Below are 22,050 nucleotides of genomic sequence, written 5' to 3' on the forward strand. Positions count from 1 at the left end.
CATGATAATTTATACACGCGTCTTAGTCGTAACAGAAAGGTTTTGTATGAAATTCACTGTCTACTTTAGATCAACTTGTGCACTGAATACCAATTGGCATTAATCAATAACAATAATAAATCTCCATCAGAGTGAATCATCATTTTGATACGCAACTGTATTCACAATCAAATTTGCCACACTATACAAACTGTGAACCGTGAAGTTTGAGATGCATAATTAAGTTAAGAGCACATGCGCATTGTTGTCTTGGGGGTTTTCAACTCCATATTTAAATTTGTTTCAACTATTTGTCTATAATAACCTAGAGAATCTTTCCTAACAATAGCAGAAAACTTAAAAAAAAAAAACAGAGAATTTAAAAACTTATTTGAAATAGAAACAGGAACCGGAATAACTACTTCGAAACGGTTTAACTGTCACCATCAATCATTTAGTGGGAAAACCCACCAGATTTCATGCCCCCTAGCGGAATTTTATTGTAGTATTTATTTCTGGTTCTTGTACTGGGTTAACAACTGAACAAAAGCTATTTTTTAAGCTTTTGGTAAAAAAGTGATTAACGGTGAAGTTTCTCTTGTGTAAAGAAATAAATTGTTTTATGTTTTTTTTTTTTTCATTATATTATAACTAACAATTTGTGAACATAAATTATAAATTTGAATTGTTTGAAGCGGAATTTCATTCGCATGGTTAAGTGCTAGAGGAAAAATTAAATCTCAATTAGTTTTCTATAATTAATACAAATTGTTTAACAATTAATTAGTGCAATTCAAACAATTATAATAATGAATGAAATTTTGTATTGATACCCTTTCTTGTTTATTTTTTTTAATATATTTTTTTTTGATAGAAATTAAATTATTCTTTATTTTCAAGATCCACATATTAAAGTTCTGTCAATTTGTTTTTTTTTTTTTCTACATTCTTAAAAGTGGTTTTCTGAATTTGAATTCAAAATGGAAAAACAGAAAATAATAAAGCGTTCATTTTTATTACTTTTATTTTAACAGGGTGTATATTTTTTTATTAAGCTTCATTTTAAATTGTTTTATTAATTTTTTAAGGTAGGTAGGTAATTAGTTTTTAAATAAACATAATGTTCAGCCATGCAGCCCTTATAAATTTATAAGTCACACTTCTTTTGTGTTAAATTCTTCCGTGTAATTTAAATAAAAAGCAAAAAGTATCATAAAGATCTCAATTATATTTAATTTCTAGACTAGCAATTATTTTAAATTTGGTATTTTTGTTAGGAGAATGGAGGTAAAATTTGATAAGACAAACATTAATAAATTCATAATTTGAGGTGTTTTTAATGATGAATATAATGACATCAAATTGAAATTAATATACCTACGAATATCACAAATAGTTGTGGTCCGTTTTTAAGAAATTTCGACTTTATTTTTCATAATAATATAAGTTTTATCGTCAAACCTCAAAACCACACGTGGTGAAACTCTGATAAAATTTAAATTGAAAATTGAGCTTCCTTTACTCAAAAATATTTCTAGTAAAAAATCTCAAAATATACTTGCTTCATTTCTTTTGAAAACTAATGATTATTTATCAATGTTTTTACTTGCGATATAGGTACTATACAGGGTGTCCCAAAAGTAATGGATCAAACGAAATATGCAGATAGGCCAACTTTAGGGCTCTCAGAATTTAGTAACTTGTTCATCCCAAATCCTTACGGTTTTCAATTTAATGCAGTTTTTGTGAATTATCGAAAAATCTCGGCTTTGCAACAGTATTTTGCTTCCTCCGGTCATAATTGATTTTTGTTTTTTACAATTCTTTCACTAAAACATTGGTTAATAAGAATAAATAATTATTTAATCAAAATATTTTTTATTTCATACGCCATTTTGCTGCAAATTAATTAACAGTTCCATGTTTTATAAAAACTCAATTACTTAATTTTTTTTCAGAGCAACACACTGCAAAAAATTTGTATGGTGTGACACAGGTTAATTATTTTAAAAACTTGCCGTGTTATTGCACTTTTCAAAAATGTATAAAAGTTTCCAAACTTGAAGTTAGAACAAAAGATATTACAATTTTAATGCAACAAAACAGGCCTTTTCAGAGAAAAATAACAAAGAAAAATAAACACATTTCCTCGACTGTTGTTTGTTTATTTCTTTTTGAATAAAAGCCTCGATTTTTGTTTGTTATTTTGCTCGGAAAACCCCTGTTTTTTTGCATTAAAATTGTAATATCTTTCGTTCTAATTTGAACTTTGGAAATTTTTATACATTTTTGAAAAGTGCAATAACACGGCAAGTTTTTAAAATAATAAACCAGTATCACACCATACAATTTTTTTTCGGGATGTTCCTCTCAAATAAAAGTAAGAAATTGAGTTTTTATAAAACATGGAACTGTTACATAATTTGCAGCAAAATGGCGTATGAAATAAAAAATATTTTGATTAAATAATTATTTCTTATTATTAGGCAATGTTTTAGTGAAAGAATTGTAAAAAACAAAAATCAATTATGAGCGGAGGAAGCAAAATACTGTTGCAAAGTCGAGATTTTTCGATAATTCACAAAAACTGCATTAAATTGAAAACCGTAAGGATTTGGGATGAACAAGTTACCAAATTCTGAGAGCCCTAAAGTTGGCCTATCTGCATATTTCGTTTGATCCATTACTTTTGGGACACCCTGTATATCAAGTTATGCATTCGTACAAAAAAATAAAATGCACGACTGGGTCGCACGTACTTGCTCTTGTAGTTGAAAGTATCGTTATCTTAAATATCTATCGGAAATTTAAGATTTTGTTTAGTGTCGAGAAAAAATACAAAAAAAAAATGAAAGTTAAAAAAATTACATTTAAATTTATTTTTTTCAAAAACCTTTAAAAAATTTTTTTTTTAAAACTTCTTTTTAATTTTTTTTACATTCGCCAGTTCAAAATTATGTCTATAAATTTTGAATAAAATTGACTTATGTTTTGATGAAATTTATGAACTTTAAAAATATGTCAATTTTTGAAAAACGGCAACGCCATATTTCCGTTCTCCGCATTTTTTGAGAAAAACTAAAAACGCAGTTTTGTTAGAATCAGTAAGAGTATTACGTACACTAAATTTAATCAAAATCGTTAGAGCCGTTTTCGAGAAATTTGCAATACCTCGAAAACGTTATATGGGAGATATGCGTTAAAACGGAGATATTAAAAAAATAAAAAAAAGGGGTCTAGGGAATTACGTAAAAGTCATCTGTACCAAGTTTCAAGCAAATCCATCCATCCGTTTAGGCCCTAGCTCGATGTACAGATGGACGTACAGACGCACAGACGCACAGACCGACGGACGGCATGACGAAAACCACTTTTTTGATCTTCTCCATTATCGTAATGTTGGTTTTGATTAAAACCTCAATTTTTTTTTTCTACACGAAACCAATACTTGCCCTATAGAGCAAGTAAAAAGTTGAGATAACATTTTTCCATGACATTACGATGATAGACAATGCGAAAAAAGTGGGTCCCGGAAGTCCGTCTGTCTGTCAGTCTCTCTGTCTGTATAAGGAACTAGAGCCTAAACGGATGGACCGATTGACTTCAAACTTGCTATGTAGCAGTTTTTGGAGACTCTCCAGAGGGGTTTTTGGAATTAATTTTTGGATTTTTAAAAAAAATTTGAAATTTTTTTTTTGAAAAATCAAATTTTCGAAAACGGGACATTGAATTTTTTTGAAATTTTGTTTTTAGATGTTGATTAGTTATTTCTTCAAAATGGCATACCAGTTTTATTTTTAAACTTTTTTTCAAAAAATTATTTATAAAAAATTAGTTTTTTAAAAAACGGCTCTAACGATTTTGAAAATTTTTTTTCTAAAAATGCACCTTAATATATCAAATAAAATTGCATACTTGTTTTGTGGGGCGATTTGATTTCGGATATTGTTTTATTTTTTTTATTTTTGTTTTGTTTTTTTTTTTTTTATATACCTACATTTCCCAAGTTTCTATATAAAAAGTCTTAAATATTTAAGCAACTTGAGCTCTAAGAGCAAGTTCGTCGTGCATTTTATTTTTTAGAGAAGATAAAATCCAATGCTAGTATCAACTAATTAAAAAAAAAAACTATGATATAAATGGTAAATAGAAAATCCTGAATAAAAAGTCTGACATAAAAAGTCTTAAACCGAAACGAAAAAAGGTATGAAAATAAAAATAGAAAAATTAACACATTTTTCGAAAAAAAAAATCAATGCAAAATGTTCTAGTTCCAATACGCTTGAGTTTGTCAACTAATTTGCAATCATGCAAAATTATTCTAAAAAATGTACTATACTATTCATGAATATAAAATGGTAATGCTGTTTTTTTTACGTCCCTTACTTTGGCGGACACTTTGTGGCGGTACAAAAAAAATTTATCTCATTAATTGTAGCTAATTAAATGCTAATTTGTTGTGCAAACCAAAAATTTGTAGCTCGCATAGTTTTTGAATTATAGAATTTTCCGCTAAAATAAGTCTGAAGTTAGCGGACAAAATCTGAAATGATTGAAATTAATGAGTTTAAAAAATAAAAAATAATGTATTCAAAAGCTACAATTAATGGTTTAAGAAAAAATTTAAAAAATAATTTTTTAAAGTTTCGTGCATTGGTACAGCGAACAGGAAGTGCACTTTTAAACTTCAAATTGAAATAAAAAATGACTCAGAGGAGCTACAAAATTATTTTTTGAGCAACAAATTTTGTTTTGCAAAGCTACCTACAATTTCTAGAAAAGAAAAAAAAAAAAAATTAAAAATTCAACTTTTTTGAAAATTTTCACCCTTACATATGAAATTGAGTCTTATTTTAGCGGAATATTGAATAACAAAAAAACTAAACGAGCTACAAGATCGAGGTTTTTGGATTTCAGCTTAGTCTACTTCAAATTTATGCAAAAAAAAAAAAATGTTTGAATTTAGCATTTTTTGGATTTTGAAAGGTAACTTTTGAGCTATGTTCTTAAAACAAAATCTTGAATAATTTAAAAACGGTTTGAGCTACAAAATTTGGGTTTATATCAAAAGTAAAGTATTCAAAAGCTACAATTATTGGAAAAAGAAAAAAACTTGAAAAAGTGATTTTTTAAAAAAGTCTCCACTGGCCTCATCAAACCGGAAGTGCACTTCTGAGACTTTAAGTTGAAATAAAAAATTACTGGGTGGAGCTACAAAACAAATTTTTGCGCAACAAATTAGCATTAAATTAGCTACAATTTTGGGCATCAAACAAATATTAATTTTCCTACTTTCGTCCGCTAACTTCAGTCTTGTTTTAGTGGAATTTTGAATAACAAAAAAACTGTTCAAGCTACAAAAACCAAGTTTATGTAATTGAAAAGCATTTAAAAAGCTACAAATTTGGAGGTCAACTAAACTCATTAATTTCAATCATTTCAGATTTTGTCCGCTAACTTCAGACTTATTTTAGCGGAAAATTCAATAATTCAAAAACTATGCGAGCTACAAATTTTTGGTTTGCGCAACAAATAAGCCTTTAATTAGCTACAATTAATGAGATAAATTTTTTTTTATTCCGCCATAAAGTGTCCGCAGCTTGAGCTTCTTAAACAAGTCGTCTGAAAAAGTTCATGGTAGTTTTTGGAAGCTTTACTATTCCCCAATACAATAATTAACCGTAGATTTGAACGTCAAAAAATTGAATATTTTTTATAATTTCTAATTTTGGTGCCACACTAGTTCTGCTTTAATTTTGATTATATTTGTTAAACAACGAAGAGTTTTTCTTTTAGGATCAAAATCGAACTAACAACAATAGGATAACACAAATCTCACTTTTAAATGTCTTGCGTGTTTAGTTTGTTTAAACTCCTGATAAACACAAAATTTACAAGATGCTCACAGAGACCATAAATTAGTATAAAAATTTTCGTTGAAATAGATTGAACTTTTGAGGAGAAATTTAGAAATTAAGAAAACCACTCCATGACAAGTAATTGCGGGGACCTATTTTTTGGCATTCTATATCATCATAATGACATGTCTGATTATAATATTGATGTAGATTTTTTTTACGAATTATAAACATGCCCTTTAGTATGGGTACATATCGCAATTAAAAAGCAGTTTCCGGACTCTCTCGGTAAATTTTTTTTTTTTACTTGCTCTATAGGGCAAGTATTGATTTCGTGTCGAAAAAAAATTGAGGTTTTAATCAAAACCAACATTACGATGATGGAGAATTCCAAAAAGTGGGTCCCGTAATTCCGTCCGTGCGTCTGTACGCCTGTGCGTCTGTGTGTCTGTGTGGTTGTGCGTCCATCTGTACACATTTCCACAGCCTAAACGGGTGGATGGATTTTCTTCAAATTTGGTACAGATGATTTTTATGGAATTCTGAAAGTTGATTTTTTTTTTGTTTTTTTTATATCTCGTTTAGAACGTACATATACCTCCCATACAAAAAAATACGATATTACGAATTTCTCGAAAACGGCTCTAACGATTTTGATTAAACTTTGTATACGTAATATTTAAAGCAGTGGCAATAAAACTGCATTTTTATTTTTTCTCAAAAAAGTCAAATAACAAAACAAATTTTTTTCATTTAACAAAATTTTGCCCTAAATGTCGGCTCTTCCCCAATATCAATTTTTTTTTAAATTTAGATCCAGTCGTGCATTTTATTAACTGTAGTTAGCAAAATAAAATTTCGTTGGTTTTGATATTAAAATTTAGTTTAAAAGTTTCTGAAGTCAATCATTTTAAAAACTTCACATAAGTATATGTAGGTATGTTAAACAATATACTTTGTTGTCCAAAACATGCCCAGGGAAACTATTTAAAAATAAAATATGAAGACTTTAATAAAAAAACTACAAAACCATACCAATTTTCACACCTTTAAAATAAACTTGATTTTTTTGAAACAAGAAAATAAAACAGACAAATTAAATCAATTTAATGATTTGTTAGTCTATAAATGGGTTTTAGTTAAATAAATATTTAAAACTAATGATAATAAAATTCCATATAATGAGCAGTTTCTTTAAAATTTTATTTTCCAAAAGCTTAAAAAATTGTTTAAATTTGCTTTCATTTTTTTTTGTTTCATTATTTCAAGGTTAAACATAAAAAAAGTAATATTCAATCATAAAACCATATACTTTTAAGTATATTCAAGTAAAAAATTTAAATGTTTTATAGTGAGATCAGAATAAATTAGAACAAAAATATTTACATATTAAAACCTGTTACTTAATTAATTCAAATTACTAACAAAAATGTGTCTTCGTAGACAGTAATAGAGCTCTTTTAACTTTAAATTTTGCGTCTTTATATGTACAAGAATTTATTAACTTTTTGAAAATATTTTGGCAAACTTTTGGTAAACCAGGGTGGGTGTTTATTCAGCATTTGAAGGTTGTAATAATTAAAAACATTTATTAACACCATGTAAGTACTTATTGATACAAAAAAAAATAATTGTTGCAACTTTAAAAAATATTCCATTCATTAATCAAGAATTATTAATGTGTTTAATTTATTCCATGAAACATTTTTCATTATGATCTTCATTTACAGTCATATTAAATAATTTGGATTTTTTTTTTGTTTTGTTTTGATTCAATTATTTTGTGTTTTGTGTAAATAAATTCATCATAAGGCTATCGCTAATCATTTAACTGAAAGAGAATCCATTAAAATTATTATCATCATCATCATATTAACAAAAAAAACAAAAAAAAAGTATGAGGAGAAAAGGTTTTGTTTTGTTCATCATCAAAACAACAACAATAACAGCAAAAAAGTTCAAACACCTTGAAAACCCCACTCAATGCCATCATACAACTTTACTAACTACTGCCACTGCCGCATGCTACAACTATACTATGCTGTATGCCATTACACTTTATTCATTAATGTGGCAAAGCAACCATATAATTGCAACAGCTTGCCGCTCAATTGCATCCCCATACATTATTATGCTCTCTCACAACACATCTTGAAAATATAGGAAAATTATACAATATTAAGAAAATTTATAAAATTAAAGTTTTAACGTCAACTTTTTTGTATACGCACCTTTAACCTTAACTTCTAGCAAATACACTTAAAAATGTGTAAAGTTATAAGTTCTTAGTCAATATTTAAAGAGTTTTCTAAATGGATACTAGGAATTGATGATAACAAGATCTGTTGCTACATAATATCAATAAAATTGTAGACAAACAAAAAAAATTACTGCGAAAACAAGTCAATGAGTCAATTTAAAAGGATGGAAAATTTGAAAGTATGAGTAAACAAAGGGATTCAAGGATTTTGCTGCTGAAGACGGAAAAGGTATTAAAAATGCAAACTGCTACTTTAATAGTGCAAAAAACCAGATCTGTTTATAGCTTATTTTTTGTTTTTTGTTGTTGCTTCAGTTGCATTTTATCTCTCTTTCCTATTATAGTGCAAAAAAATTATGGATATTTATAGAAACGAGTTTGGCAACTAGTTAAACAGTGCTGTGCACAAAAAAAACAATGATTTTCTTCTTTGTAGTAGCAGACAATTTGATAATATTTTTATCAAGAGATGAAATCTGGTATACAGGTTATTCCAAGGTCACCTTAAGAGGATTGGGAGAGAGGGATGAAAACATGCATCTTCATTTAAGTGTGACGGTAAGCTCAACAACCTAACCTAACCTAACCTAACCTAACTTATCTTGAGTACCTAAAACGTTTTTAGTTTTTTCAATTTTGTTTTCTTTAAATGGCTATATTTTTGCAAAACTGCAAAACAAGAAATTGATAACGATCTAAACTTGTCTAGCAACTTTTTCCTGATCATCGAACAGCATTTTTTTTTTATTAATGAAGACTGTAGTAATTTTCAAGTGTTTTTTCATACTTTTTAAACTTTGATATTATTTAAATTTATTCAGAAAAGTACGATATTGAGAAGCATTATTTCTTCTGATTATATAAGACCAATTTATTCTTTTAAAACTGATTAAATTTAAACCCTTCCATGGAATTACCGTAAACACAAATACATCACCAAAATAGTTGAATAAAAATTGATAAAACGCATCGACTTCTTTTTTCTTAACTTTCAAAAATCTATATGAAAAAATATTTTTAAGGCCCAATCATTTTCAAAAAATTAACTTTCTTAAGTTTTTGTAAAATTTTTGTTTGTTTAAAAAACTGAAAACAACTTTTTCTGAGCTTTATCTATTTGTTCTTTTCTTAACCACAATAACTCTGAAACAGTTTTTAATTCAATTAAGGCCCAATTTATTGACTCTCCATTAAACTTAAATCGCCATTAAAAAAGGGAATTTTAAAATTAAAAACCAATTTCGTTTAATTCAGTCTCTTTTAAGGAAATTTTTGAAGTTTGGCATCATTTAGGGGAGAGTGGGGCAGTTTTGAACACGGGTCACATTTGAACACTGCATATAAAATTTTAGTATATCAATCTTTTTTAGAAGTATTTCGATATTTGAACCCGTCAACACGATATCCATAAATGTCAATGACTTTCCATCGTTATCTCGGCTGACATTCAGATTTATAGGAGTAAGGTGATTTTTATAGTGGTTTTGCATTATTTCAGTTTTTTAGTTCTAAGAGTTTAAAAAAAAATTGGTACGTGATTTCAAAACGCAATACAATTTTTGTTAATGGTTAATGAATTTGAAACTAATTGACGGTGAATTTTGGAATGAATATATTAATGTTAAATATTTATTCAACATTTTATGCCGTTGACACAATTGGGGCAGTTTTGAACAAGTATGGTGGGGCACTTTTGAACATGTTTAAAACCGCCCCGAGCAGTTTGTATCAGACATTTTAAGGACACTTGAATGTGTTATATTTAATAAATCGTAATGTTCTTATAAAAAAATAATGAAACTAGCATTTGTGGCCAAAATTAAAGAAAAAATGGGAATATGTACATCAAAATTGAAGATTTAAAAAAATGCCTGAATTCTTCAAGTTCTGCTAGACTTTTCTCGATGAGAACTCGATTATATACCGCTTAAGCGTTATAGAAATTAGAGTCAAGCTACCTACACCAATTAATGCTCCTGGTACATGAAGAACATCCGCTTTGTTAACATTTAGATTTAATATTTCAATCTAAATGCGATTTAGATCGCAAAATAAATCTATTTTACTCTGATAAGCATAAAAGGTATGAATACCATTTTTCTAAGATATATTTTAAATTAATTTTTCTTGGTTTTTGTTTTTCTTTTGAACTTATAAATGTGATAAACTGATAACTAAAGTATACATTTTAATGTTATTTTTTTCTGAGTTTTTATTATTTGTTGGTTAATTGGATATGATATAATAATCAATTTGGAGTTTTTGTATGTTCTTATTAAAAAACTAATAAAAAGTTAAGTATTATTTATTCATTACAACGAAACTAATACTGCTGTTCAAAAGTGCCCCTTCCATGTTCAAAACTGCCCCATACATGGGGCACTTTTGAACATAAGAGCCTATATCTTTAAAACATCAAAATTCAATATAAATAATTTGTTTAACTAACCAAATGTTCTTTGAAATCGAAGTTCAATGTTACTGTTCAATGTTAGTAAACTTTACAGATCAAGAAATCGAACATATTTCGTTCAAGCAGCTTCGAAAGCAAAAAGTGTTCAAATGTGCCCCACTCTCCCCTACTAATTGATCATTAAATTTTAAAGTCGTTTTAGTTAAAACACCAATTTCGACCTTTTAAGAAGGATTTTTAGAGCAAATGGAGGTTTTAGACAGGGTTTCTATTTATTCACTCTCCATTAGCGTCAAATATCATTTCATTTATTATTTAATTAAAAAAAGTTTCAGTGTCAATTGACAATTAAAAATAAATAAAATATGCATAAATATGGAAATATTGAGATGGTGAAAAAGTGGTCTTATGACCAACGTTTGGTAATTGTAATTGGTAAAAGTACCTACCCCAAATTATTCTAAAACTTTATTTTAAATTTTGTGATGTGATTTTAATGGAGCTAAAGCTGTTCAATAGGGTAAATCTTCTATGCACTTGCAAATATGCGAATCTATTGCCGATTATATTGGTATTATCATTCGAGCCGTTGCTAACTAAGAATTGGTTTATATTCAAAATAATGCCATAAAGGTAATATTATTTTAAATAACTGCGAGTCGAGGCTCTATTAAGGGAAGGTTAAACAAACGAAAATTCACTTATTATAATTAGTCAATTTTCGTTAAAATGTACGTGGGCAATTGTCACATATGTATACTATATCAACTGCTTCACCTCCAAAAAACACGGTTGTCGTGCTGCAAAATACATATTTTCAGTTTATGCTCAGCCTTGTCATAAGTTCTATTCGTGATATTGTATATCGTAACACCGTCTGTGGGTTTTTGCCTAGCGTTTTAGCTGCAAAATACTTAAGGGCCATCATTTTTGAGTTTTTATATTTTTTATCCTTCAAATCTTCAAATTTAAATATATTTTATTTGACAAAAATGTAGCTTTTGACAGTTTAATTTTTCAAAAAATAAAAAAATCCCTGGGATATTTTTAATGGAGTTTTAAATTTAAAGTTTCCATTAAAAGTAAAGACTTTAACTAAAGCAGAGTGAATTAAATGAATTTTTAATGATGGAAACTTAAAGACGTCAATAGATTAACAAAGCTTTTAACTAAAACGACAAATTTAAAAATTTAATGGAGGCTCAATAAATTGGCCCTAAATTAATTTTTTATTTAAAAATTATTTTTTTTTTTAATTCACTCAGTTTGTTTATTTTTTTTTAATTACTTTCAGTAGCCTTTTTTATGAAATAAAACTTATTTTCTTTATGAAAATAAACTGGGCTTTAATAAAAAGCACAAAAAATTAATACTCATTAACGTGTTTTTTTGACTTAAATGATATGAAAGTGTAAAAAACAACTTAAAAAACGAAGAAAATTGCGTTTGATGCAAAATTGTGGAGAAACGGTTGTCCGCAGAAAAAAGTTTTGAGACAAACTAAAACTGTAACAAATTCTTGATTGGTTGTAAATCTTTCGAATAAAACGTAGTTTGGCAAAGATAAGGCCAGTTAAAGGACAAAAGAGCAAAAATCATAAAAACCGTGGTAACTCGAAAACGGGACGAAAACGACAAAATTACCTCTTAAGTTTTTCGACTTAAAATGACCTCAGGAATCCATGGTTTTCATTTGGGGCGGTGACTGTGGGACACCCTGTATAGGCTCTATAGGGCAAGTTAAGTATTCGAAAAAAAAAGAACCCGTCTTAACAATGTGATATTACGATGCTAAAAACGTTTCTCGCAGTTCTGTCTGTGTGTCAGTCTGTTTCTATCTCAAGCTATTGCTTTAGCCTAAACTACTAATTACTAGTTGTGGGTTTTGGGTGGTTTCCTAGAAGAAAAATTTGTTTTTTTTTAGGATTAAAATTAACGGTATATGTACTTGCCACATAACCAAAATAAAAAGAGTTGTACTTCTTTAAAACAACTCTTACGATTTTGGTAATAAAAAATACATTTACTGCTAAATAAAAGATCCTACTTTTGAAAAAAATATTTTTGAACCCTCATTAGAGGTACCTACCTGGCATAGAACCGTTTTCATGTGTTTTGACTTTCTCGTCAACAACAAACCTGATTTCAAAGAAATTTCATATGATCTGATCTACATTAAAAAAATTCTTTTTAATTTTCATTTTTGAATAGAAAAAAAATAATATCTTAAATTTTTGTTGAAAATTCCATTTTTTTCGAAAATGAATTTTCTTGAAACTTTGATTAAATATGTGGATTAATTGTTTGCTCAAAAAAGCATTTTTTTTTAAATGTTATATATTTAATACATATTTGCAAAAAACACGGCTCTAACAATTAAAAAAAAATCCAGTAATTCCAGAAAACTAATGGCATACTTAATTCGGAAAAGTTATTTTGGTAGTTTTAAAAGCAACTGCCAATACTTTTTTGCATTTATTTTAAAATTAATGATAAATTTAAAACTATTCTTTTCTGTTCTAAGCTTCTATTATCATAAGAACTAAATAGTAATTGTGACGAACTCCAACAAAAACACTAATAACGTTTTTCCCAACTCAGAAAATTTCGTTTTTCACTATTAAATTAATTCATTGATCAGTTTTCAGAAAATAATATTTAAAATCAGCTAAAGAAAAAATTATAAAATGCAAAACTGGGTTGCACGTACCTACTTTCTCTTATTGTAAATATTGGTTAGAAGAATTTTATGAATGTAAACATTTACTTCATTATTATTTTAAAATAAAAAAATTGTTTTTAAAATTACGAAAACAAAAAAAAAATGCAGCATAAATAGATAAAAAAAAATTCAAAAAATATTAATAAAAACCGTGTCTAACAAAATCGTTTTTAAACGATATTTTGAATTTTTTAACTGGGCAGCAAAATTTAAGATTATGAAAATAAAATTTGTATTTGGATTCAGATGCTATTAGCTCGCCAAAAAACGAAGCATCTAAGGACTTTTGAGAAGCAATTTACAATAGGAAAATAAAAATATATTTGCACAGCTCTGTTCATGGCATCGGTCAACTCTATCTCATCACATCTCGATCTCATCGTGACCTTACCCGCGTTTCACCAAAAAAGTTTAAATTAAATTTTGGCATAAATCACAAATAAATTTGCAAACGTTGAAAGTCATTTTTTTTTTTTGCGAAACTTACCCTGCATTTGGGTCAGACCAACTAAAATGTCTTCTGATTATTTCCCGATCAATTTGACTGGCATTTCCATTGCGTTCCTTTCTTGAACCCATGATGGCAGTTGATATGGAGTTTTTGGTATCTTTTTGAACTTTCCTTCTGAAATTTTATTATTTTTAATCCAATCACTTCTTGGTAATTTATTTAGTACAACACTTCTTGTATGGTATTTTCACTTTTTCTTAAATTTTTCTTTTCTTATTTAATTACAATGGAAGTACATGCATGCATGTACTTATTGGTTGTTAAAGAGAACTTTTGACAAAAAAAGCTAAAAAACAAAATAAACACACACAAAGTTGGGGCAACTTTTAGGCAAAAGCGGGGAAGAGACGGAACCGTTTTTTTTATTTTTTTTTTTATTTTTTCGTATCGTATCGAATCGGATCGAGAGCGAAATATTCGAATTGAAATGAAATCGAAAACGACCAAAAGAAGAAAAAGACGTGTACGTAGTCAGCAGACGACTTGTTGACTACTCACGTCGACAACACGTTGTGGTTTTTTGGCCGCTTCAGCTTTTACTGAAACTACTGAGGTCTGAAAAAATCATGAGCGCATTGTACTGATGGTGGTTTGGTACTATACAACTATCAGATATAACTTAGCCAGACTGAGACTGATATCCTCTAGTGCTTTTTTTTAATGTTTTTGTTTTTGTATTTCTCTGCTTTTATTTTTTATTTTTATTTTTTTTTTATTTTGTATTTTCAGTGAGTGCGAAGTCTACGAATAAAAAATATTTGAATTAAATCGTCGTTTTTGTTTGGCTATAGTTGATGGTTTAGTTTGCATTGCTCTTTGGCTAAATTGTTTGTAGTGGGTTTATGCATTTTACAGTGGCGCAGTTTTACTCAGCTATCAATGATTGGGTTTATTCATTTTTTGAATGATAAAAAAGATTAACTGCACTCAAAATTAAAAAAATAACACGGTGTTACAAAAATGAGGTTCCAAAATATACGCGGGCGGAGACCTATCAGGTTTTGTAGAGCTAGTCGCACTGATTACGAAACGGTATTTGAAAATCCCCTAACACCCCCAAAATCTGGAGTTACGGGCAAAAAACGGTTTTTTGGACCTTCACCCATTGAAAAAATTCTAGCTTCATCAATTTTTTACCCATTTTCGACTAGAAGACATAGAAACATATAGTTTTCACTATTCGATAAGGAATCAATTGAGGCAGTTTTCTGTGTGAGTAATTTTTTTTACTTAAATTCACAGTCTGGACAAAAATAGTATAAAATGAGTTTTAAAAATTTTTGTTCGCCTATTTTTAACTTTGAAATCGATTATTTCAAAAACTATTGGTTATATTATATTGATTCAAAAATTAGAATCTAATGTACAATTTTGCCTTTCGGAAATGGCATAATTTATTACCGTAAGTGTTGCCGTTGTTTTTTAATATTTTTTTTTATTTTGATAATTTTTTTTTTAGAAAAATGCCCCTCCCACCTAAACGGGGAGAGATAGACCCCGCTCCCAAAGAAAAAAATGTTTGTATTGAGCTCCTCTACAAAAACCCGTTATCAAATCCTGGCGCTCAAGTTATCCTACTACGTGCCGAAACAACATTTTTGTTCTATACCTAAAAGTTCGAATTTCTGTATCTGGGTTGAAATCGAAAATTTTTTTTTCTAAGCCAATTTTGAAGTGATTTTCATAAAAAAAATACCTTAATTGATTTTGAAATAGATATAGTTTTAGAATATATTTTTTAAATAGCATGTTGTTTTGAAAACATATACTTTAAATTGATGCCGAAGTTGGGCAAATGACGAAAAGTGTAATTTTTGAACTTTGACAGCTTATAAATTCTAAGTGGTTAAACAGAGTTACATGTTATATTTATCTTCTATCAGAAACTGTAAAAAAAATCGAAAATGAGTAAAAAATTGACGAAGCTAGAATTTTTTCAATGGGTGAAGGTCCAAAAAACCGTTTTTTGCCCGTAACTCCAGATTTTGGGGGTGTTAGGGGATTTTCAAATACCGTTTCGTAATCAGTGCGACTAGCTCTACAAAACCTGATAGGTCTCTGCCCGCGTATATTTTGAGTGTTACACCGTATAATGTCTGTTTGTCAATCTGTAGCAGAACTAAATTACTGAAGCGATTTTCTTCAAACTTCCGTGAAGGAAAAATTGAAATTTTTGTTTTTTACACCAAAATTAACGGTATCTGCCATATACTAATATAAAAAAAAATATGTTAATCAAAAATTAGGTCGCTCTTTTAAAGAGAAACCCATTTTTGGATACTGGATAGTTTCAATTTTTTTTCTTTTGTTTTTGAAAATTATTTTTTATGATGGAAAGTGGGTGGGTGAAAGAATTCTAATAACTTAACTTTTATTATTTTATACGTCAAAATCGATTGATAGATGCCTCTAGATTCTAGAATATACTACTGACAAAATATGATCTCTTAATATCAAAAATCATATTTTTATCAATCACTGTATGAAATTGAACGCTCTACAAAAATGCTTTTTGCTCGTTTATCTTTCCCTTTGAAAGATATTCGAGGTCCAAAGTTTCAGAAAATCATAAAAAATTTGTTTTTTTGTAACAACAAATTGAAAAATTTTTAAAATCAAAACGGGCAAGACATTCTTGTATAGCAAAAAAGGTTTTGTGTACTGTTTTCATTAATCTTACAATTTGAAAGATATTGAAGGTCAAAAAAAAATTTATAAGCACGGTTTTTACTTTTTCAAAATTTTCAAGTTCACTGAGAATTTATCAATTTCAAATTAGCAAGATGTATTTACATATGTAGGGACTTTCTGCAAAAAAGGTCCTTGGTAGAAATCGATTGCTTTAACCGTTTAGAAGATATTCGTATCCAAATCCCAATGCCAACTGGTCATAAAGAACTATTGAAATCAGTTGACATTAGGGTTTGGATACTAATATATCTTCTAAACGGTTAAAGCAATCTTGTACTACACATACATACGATGAAATTCACTTTTTCATAATATTTGATTCAAAATGGTCGATTGGAGTTCTCACTCGATAAAGAAACATTCCACTTCTCATGAATTAACAAATTTCACACTGACGACTACATATACTGCACACTTTTGAGATGAAATAAAACACCACATTTTTGCTACTGTAAATGACTTAGGAACTTTTAATTACTTTTATATGAGCAAAATTAAATTTTTGAGTTTATTTGAACATTTTATTAATTAATATCGTTTTAATTCTAGATAAACTAAAGAGAAATCAAAAAATTTTCAATATAAAGAAAAGTTTCCAAAAAAGGTAAGGATTTTTTTTTCAAAATTTAACTTTTTTGAAAACTTTCAATTTTTCCTTGATTTATCTAGAAAAAAAAATGATTTTGCTTCTAAAAAAGTGATAAGAAGTACCTAAGTCAAATGACAGCTGTAAAAGTTCAAACCCTCAGAACAGAAAAAATGATACATCTGTAGCTTTGCAGGTCAATAAGCTTCAATAACACTGGCCAACAATTATTTTCAACTTTTTAAAATTTTCCAGAAAGATTTATATCAAATTTTATAGATTTGGGTTCAGTAAGCTCAAAAATAATATTGGTTTCTTTCTAGCAGCTCTAGTTTTTGAAATATGTATTTTTCATATTTGGGGAAGTATTCATACTAATTTTTAAGTTTTTCTTATATTGAGCGTTTATTAAAATTTTCCAGAAAAAAATATACCTATTAAACTCAATTTATTAACCTAAAAATCACATTAATTTTTTTCTAGGAGCTCTAATTTTTGAAACATTTAAGTTTATATTGAATTATATGTATTTAAGTTTTCACATTTTGGGGGAAATTTCGTACTAATTTTAAAGTTATGCTTATTTTAACTGTTTGTTAACATTTTCCAAAATGTTTCTTATCGATCCTAATGCATTTGGGTTCACTAAGCCTAAAGATCAACCTGGTTGCTTTCTAGGAGCTCTATTTTTTTTTTTTTTTTTAATATTTTAATTTTTCACATTGTTGGGGTAATTTCAAACAATTTTTTTTTAGATTTTATTATTACAAGCGTTCTTAAAGTTTTGTTGGAAAAATTTGTTTCTAGTGTAATGTGTTTCGATTCAGTTAAAAAAAAAATTGTATGAATTTCTATGCCTTTTCATGTATAAATAATTTAAAAACTAGAGCTGCTATAGAAAAAAACTAAGGTTATTTTTATTATTTTAAATTTTGGAAGAATTGATAAACAATGGTCTGAAAAATTTTTGTGTGTTGGGGAGTGTAATAAAGCCTCATAGTTGTTATAAAACAGCGGTAAATGTAAGAAAACATTTTTTGGAGAGAATTGAATGAAGTTTTTAAATGTATTCTTAAATTTTCAGATATTGCAGTCTAAAAAAAAAATTGAAACAAAAAGGATCTTGAATCTTGATATATAGCCTTTTAAAAAAAAATAATCATTTTATCAGAAAAAATGTTCCTACTTTCTTAAGAGAAAAAATTGCAAGACCCGCTTTGATAGCATTTTCTTATTTTTTATAGCAAGTCCGATTGTTATCTCGAGATCCTTAACTTGCCATGTAATAATTGCTTGCTTTTTAAAAATTCAAATAGACCAACAATTAATATTCTTTTACCCAATTTATCTCTACGCCACTGTTCACATAACTCAAAGTCAAATAAACCGGCAGTAAAGTATCAAAACCGGTGGGGTAGCTACGTCCTAGGAAACTGATTGCAAAAATCAACAATTCCATTTGATTTTTTTTTGTCGCTTAAATATTCTTGTTTTGCGTGTTCTCTATAAAGATACGAGTATCACATCTAATATTCCGTTGTTGATAAATTTTTATTTAATTTAATTTTTTTTTTTCTAATATGTAAAACATCTAAGCTTTTTTCGTATTCAGTATTCGGTATGCGGATTGTAAATATTGTTCGTGTACAGTTTCGATGATGTTAATCATAATAATTATCACATAACAAAAACAGATCAAAAACTTTCAACTTTGCATGTTCTACAATGATCACCTCTGTTTGAAGATAAAATCTTAATATATTATGTAGATGGGTCGCAGTGGTTAAATTCGATTTAGGAAAAAAAAAATGGTTAAAAGTGAAACACTTATACTTCCTAATAGGCAACAATTCAGCTTTTCAAAAATAAAAAAAAAAATATCTATAAGCTTATGGCCAATGAACTTGATTTCATATAACAAGTGAGACTTTATGGCTAGTCTGTCTTATATAGCTTTGATTGTCTTTTTTAATAGTTTGGGAGGTTAAGTTGTAAAAAAATGTAAACATAAGATTTTAAAACTCTTGGAGATGTTTTTGTCGAAGTTTAATTCCGGTTCACACCAAAGTTGATGAGTTTAAAATCAAAGCTTTCCCGAAGCTTTTTTTTAGAAACCTATAACAACTGATAATAATATCAGCTCCTAAAATGCAATTCAATCTCCTAAACTATATCAAAGCCTTTTTGTTTAAATAAATTCATGTTCGTGGTTCATGTCAAGACCATTCCATTCATTCATGACAGCTGGGAAAAACGCTCTGTGTTTTCACTGTTTCGTAAGTAAAACATGTTGTTGAGGAGACCTCTTTCCATGTATCAATTACCTGCATGCAGCAGGGTTTGAATTTTATCGTGTGAATCGATGAATATTGAAAAACATTCATCAAATTTTGTTGTTGTTGGTGTTATATTAATTTGCATGCGGAGAAGAGCGTTTTGTGGCTTTTTTTAGAAGGTTTTGCTTTAATTTTTTTTTTCCTGTGGAACAGTTTTTGTTGTCTTTTGCATTGTTGATGATGAGGAAGTAAATAACTTCGCATAAGCTTTACCTACTATTATAGGCAACTAAACCAAAAAGTAAAATAAAGAAAAAATAAAATAGATTTGAATGGTAAAAGGCAATTCAATAGACAAGCGAACAGTTTTGTTTAGAAAGGAGAAAACAAAAGAGTTGGCGTCAAAACTTTTATTTTTGGAAATATAAAAAAATGTGGTAAATGTAATAAGAAAACGTAAAATTTTATTTTAGTGCTGTCGAGAGCTTTTTTTTTCCAATAAAGAACTTGTGATGAAAATAAAGCAAAACATTTCTATGATTAAAAAGAAAATAACAACAACAACAACTTGATCACCCAATTTGGAAAAGTACTCATTTACTTCCGCATTTGCGAAAGTGAACAATGCAGTTGCATGTTGCTTAATTGAGTTTGTATTACTCTCCCCCTACTTTTAAGTTGTCAACTTTGAAAATGGGAACTTAAGTGAATCTTCCCATCTCATAGGAACAATTTAAAGACCTCAAAATAATTACAAGGTTAAAAGATCTCTCATTGAAAAAGAAAGTCTTCGTATGGTTTCATTTTCGATTTAAAAATTATTTCTCACAGATCGGATATGTATGGTATGTAGGTAAACTATTCGTGGTTTAACAAGGGGTGGGAAAATGTCTTCAAATGAATTTAATTCACAAAGTTTTCCTGGAAAGCTCAAAACAGTTAGTTTATAAGAAGTAGGAAATGCTGGGTGTAATCGTTTGGCATTGTCGTTTTGTGTTTCATTTTTTTCCTTTACAATTATATTATAGTTACGGTGCGATGGTTTTCTTTTTGTGCATCGTTGGACTTAAGATAAAGATAGATGAGTGTTTGTAAGACACTAGTGCATATTGATTGCACATATGCTTTTTAATAAACAACTGACCAAGTTAATTATAAATATTATTGCAAATTTTTATTACTTGTCATATTGACGAAATATATTTCATGGCAAGTTGATTTTTACTAATTACCTAATAAAAATAAAAAAATATTAAAATGCATTCAACTTTTGTTATTTAATTTTTCTATATTACAAGGATTGAGTTTGGGAATGGTAATTTTGATTAGTTTTCTAAAGTAGTTTGTTAGACATTTGCTTTTAATTTACTTTTAATTTTTTTTTGTTTAATAAAAAATACTTTAAAAAATTCAATTCAATAATTTGAAGTGATAGAACTTGAAAAGGAAGATACTAAATAACCAGAAGCTTTTCATGCAATTTAAAAATTCATAAGTGGACACTCGGGCGTATGTGTAATATTTTCATTTTTTTGCGAGGGAGAAAAATCATAATGCATTTTGTTGGTACCTACTAATTTATTTTCGAAAAAAACTCATAACTCTTCAGTGATCTTCAAGCACTTCGAATGTGAAACCAACTATCGAAAAACTTGAAATTACCTTAGGTTCCTTGAAAAGGAAGATACTAAATAACCAGAAGCTTTTCATGCAATTTAAAAATTCATAAGTGGACACTCGGGCGTATGTGTAATATTTTCATTTTTTTGCGAGGGAGAAAAATCATAATGCATTTTGTTGGTACCTACTAATTTATTTTCGAAAAAAACTCATAACTCTTCAGTGATCTTCAAGCACTTCGAATGTGAAACCAACTATCGAAAAACTTGAAATTACCTTAGGTTCATAAATGACAACAAATATATAAGCAGTTTCAGGACAATATTTTGCTTCATCTGGGACATTAAAAATATGGGTGGACGGACAGGTACATATACAAACCGAAAATTATAATTGTTTTGATTTAACATACATATGTAATATCATTTAAGGAAAAGAAATTGTTATACATAACCGAATCTAATTGAATTATGTTAGTACAGAATTGCGATTTACGGGATTCCTCAAATTTTTTTTTTTTGTTTGATAATATAGAAAAAACAACTTACCATCTTTCTTAATATTTGAATACAGTTCTCAAATTGGGGTTCCGTTTAGTTGAGAGAATTGATTATGTATTCTTCTTAATCCAAAATGTATCTTTCTATCTTTATAAAAAGTTAATTCGCATTCCCAGTTTATCACAAAATTTTCTTCATAATTTACTAAACATTTAACCTACATTATCCAATTCAATTCACGTTCATTAAAATACATGTTTTTTGGTTTTTAAACGACGTTAAGACAATTTGAACAAAATTAAATTAATATTACACTATTTAAAGAAAATAAACCGACGACGGCGACGGATGTTAAGTTTATTTCAGATGAAAAAATATTTGAAAAAACAATTTGCTCTAAATCCCAAAGCTGCTAAAATTGAAATTGATATTTCCCCAAATATTTTTTTATCATAAAGTAGTATGCAAAGTGAAAAAAAATGTAAGTTTAAATCGTCACCTCACACAATCTATAATAATGGCTTAATTATTTCGGTTTCCGATGGACTACAGTTTATATGCAATTTCGAAAAGAATGCTTTTTTGAACCAAGGAATTAATTAATTGTAAATTTTATGTCTAATGCCGACTTTGC

At 28.2% G+C, this 22,050-nt stretch overlaps 1 protein-coding gene across 3 annotated transcripts in view; it reads right to left on the reverse strand.

Annotated features, from left to right (window-relative positions):
- Positions 1–21,677, reverse strand: part of LOC129917192 (ABC transporter G family member 23) — a 118,850-nt gene extending 97,173 nt beyond the window's left edge. For 2 of the 3 annotated variants that reach the window (XM_055997581.1, XM_055997580.1), the window contains exons 1-2: positions 21,465–21,677; positions 13,720–13,857 (exon numbers count right to left, since the gene is read on the reverse strand). In XM_055997581.1, the coding sequence (XP_055853556.1) occupies positions 13,720–13,811 (92 nt within the window). In that variant the 5' untranslated portion in view covers positions 13,812–13,857; positions 21,465–21,677. The remainder of the gene's footprint in view (positions 1–13,719; positions 13,858–21,464) is intronic. The other variant, XM_055997585.1, reaches the window with a different exon arrangement.
- Between the last annotated feature and the right edge of the window lie 373 nt (positions 21,678–22,050).

Source organism: Episyrphus balteatus, chromosome 3 (genome assembly GCF_945859705.1).
Source record: "Episyrphus balteatus chromosome 3, idEpiBalt1.1, whole genome shotgun sequence".
NCBI classification, from domain to species: Eukaryota; Metazoa; Arthropoda; class Insecta; order Diptera; family Syrphidae; genus Episyrphus; species Episyrphus balteatus.